Genomic DNA, 2,917 nt, shown 5'->3' with positions numbered 1-2,917 from the left:
CGATAAGCTGCGCGCAGACTTGCCGGAACAAGGTGTGCGCAAGAAGAACGGTAATGCGGTTATTGCGTTCACAGCACCCGCCTCTTCGTTAGCTAACATCATACTCCTCCCTTTAAGGGTCAAGGTAACGAGAAATTACACGGGGGTTGCGGGAGTTGCAGGGGAGCACGGCGGCGCTGCTAATAATCGCACAATGTCTCCATTAGCCCCATCTCGTTTGTTGACGTGCGCCCCTCCCCGTCCTCCCCTCCCCGCCCCCTCCCCTCTTTACCACCGTGCGCCTCGCCAGGCAAGACTAGCGGGGCGCGAGGCACTGATGACGCTGTTACTCGCCTACGCCGAAAATTCGTCCACGCGATTCTCTGGTTGGAAAAAATACACTGCCGCTTGAAGGTCCCCACTCTCACACCCACACCTCACTGAGAGGGTGCGTCATAAACCTTGCCCGTTAAAGCGGAATAATGAGGGGGAAAAGAAAACAGCAGCAGTTGCCATTTTACAGCATAGTTATTTCTGTTTTGTCGTTGCCCGCATTCTTCTTCTATTCAGCTACACCGGAATGCTTTTTTTATTCGACGTCCCCATAACAACCATTTCGGCAACTGTGTAGGGTTCGGTTGATGACATATGACAGGGCTGCGCCGTCGAGCGGCATGCAGAGTTTGGAGGGTGTGACGGCAGGGGGGCAGGGGGTGGACTGAGTGGCGCCTGTACCCCACGTCATCCGCGGTGCTCCCATTCACCGGGGTGTCATCAGAGGGGTCCTGGTCCTAGCAGCACAGAGAGGAGCTCAACATGATGACTGACCAGCCCAGCATCGTTCGCACACACGGTCAAAATAAATATAGTTTTGCTCACGTATGTCGAGAAATTTATGTATTTAGGACTGGTAGTTTTAAAAAGTAATCGAGCACTTATTTTTTTATTGATCAGAAATAATGAAAACACTTCAAATCGTTGAGTGAGGCGGCGTCCAATTGAATCTTCTGTGTTTTGTTTTAGTTGTGCAGCCGTTACTATCATATTTGTGTTGTTAACTTAATAGCTTGATTGAGAATCCTACTTTTGAGGATGAAAGAGGAAATAAAAATATGTAAGGGAGAGAGCAAGGAGGAGGGGTGGGTGGAGATGCATCTTTCCCTTCTCTACCTTCGGTTCTCTCCTCTCCAATGTTCCTCCCTCACACGCACACGCACACTCACACACTCTCTTTACGATGTGGGGAATCCCAGTTCAAGGGCACCACCGGTTAGGTTGTCGCCTCCCCTACAAAGTCTTTAGTTTGCTGTGAAACCGGGGCATACGTTGTTTTCAAAGTGCGGTGCCCGTGATAAGGGGTGGGGGTTGGGGGGGAGGGGGGGGTCGGAGAAGTAGGGAGAGTAACAACGTTCCAACACGCGCTCTCCTCTCTTCTTGAACCCACTGGTAAAACAAGTGTTTAATTTTGCACGTCAATTGACGTCTAAGTTCAAGTGTGCATTTTCTCGACACTTTGTGGTGTCTAACTATGTTATACGTCAATTGGTGTTTAAATTTTCGACACTTCCGAACCGTATAGCAGCTGCACACCATATGTTTCCCTATTGACAGCATAGAACTGTGTGTGTCCAAGTGTGCAGAATTTAAACGTTTACAAAACGTCTAAAATTTGCACACCATGCAAGTGTGCAACTTGAGTTAAACACCATGTAATGTGCAAAATCACAACTTGCACACGTTGGTGTGCAAATATTGCACACTTGTTTTACCAGTGCCCTTCCCTTGCGCATGAAGGTTTGCAAAATGGAATCCCGTGTCCGTGACATTGTTTCGCGGCCAATTGTTCGCCGTGTGCCGTTACGCCCTCCTCGTCCTCCGCGGCCTCGTCGCGTCACTCTAAGTGACACCGCGCTGCGCACGACAGGCCAAGGTCCCCGCGTGACCCTCCCCGCGGTGATCTCCACCCCCGCCCCGCGCCACCGGCGGCACGACCGAGCGCGACGATGATCCCAGAGACCGGCCCGCCCCGAGGGGAGGGCCTGCTGCTGCTGGCGGCTGGCGGTGGCCACAATGTGTCACTGCGGCCACCAAAGGTTACAACGATTAGGGTAAGGTGCCCAGTGATGGACGCTGTGCCAGTGATAGCCACTTTTCTCGATTTGCAGCCAAACTTGTCACTTTGCGATCTTGGCACGGAACTAATGTTCTAGTAAGACTCCTGCCGTGGTATAATAAGCGAAACTACCGCGCACTGTCGCTGACATTCTAAGAAATAGGGGTGTCCAATCACTGGGCAGATCCATCTCTTCAGGTGTCCATCATTGGGCATCTTACCATAGGCCGTGCGACAAAGCCCGGTCTTCAAAATAACCTATAGGTGGCCCTGTGTTCCTTATTAACATTTAACAATGACGAGAGTGGCAATTTCGCATTTTTAGAGAGGGATGAACCTGAGACCGTAGCAAGACGGCCAACATTTTTAATAATAATCCCAGGCGGCCAGTAGGTCTCATTTCTCTCATGGTTTCATCTCCTCCGTCGTCGTCTCTGCTTGCAGATGCTGCTGCCAGTGTGCCGGTCGCCGTGCGACGGCCCCGGGACGCGGTTCTGTGTCCTGGCGCTGCTGTTCGTCGCCTACCTGCTGCTGGGCGCGACGCTCTTCTCGCACATCGAGGGCCCCGTCGAGAAGGAGCGCGCGTCCGACCTGCGCCGCCTGCGCGCCCAGTTCCTCCTCGACCACCCGTGCGTGAGCGGTGAGTGTAGTCGGGCCGACTCTCCAACCTCTGCTCCTCGACCACGACGCCTCCTCTCATGTCAGTCGCGATGTGGGTGGACTGTACCGACTGCAACACTGCTTGCGGCTGACACTCGGCCCCCAACCCCCACCCCCATCCCTCACTAGCCCGGAGGGTGTTTGATAGACTGCTGCCGCCGCTAC

At 53.2% G+C, this 2,917-nt stretch overlaps 1 protein-coding gene across 2 annotated transcripts in view; it reads left to right on the top strand.

Moving 5' to 3' along the window:
* LOC113207529 (potassium channel subfamily K member 6-like) overlaps positions 1-2,917 on the top strand; it is a 51,341-nt gene that overhangs the window by 23,476 nt on the left and 24,948 nt on the right. For both annotated transcript variants that reach the window (XM_052264400.1, XM_026424140.2), the window contains exon 2: positions 2,537-2,732. In XM_052264400.1, coding sequence (XP_052120360.1) covers positions 2,537-2,732 — 196 coding nt within the window. The remainder of the gene's footprint in view (positions 1-2,536; positions 2,733-2,917) is intronic.

The sequence above is a fragment of the Frankliniella occidentalis genome, unplaced genomic scaffold, assembly GCF_000697945.3.
Source record: "Frankliniella occidentalis isolate FOCC.00 unplaced genomic scaffold, Focc_3.1 Scaffold18, whole genome shotgun sequence".
NCBI lineage: Eukaryota > Metazoa > Arthropoda > Insecta > Thysanoptera > Thripidae > Frankliniella > Frankliniella occidentalis.
Note: the sequence above shows the minus strand (reverse complement) of the source record. Positions and strands in the feature narration are given on the sequence as shown.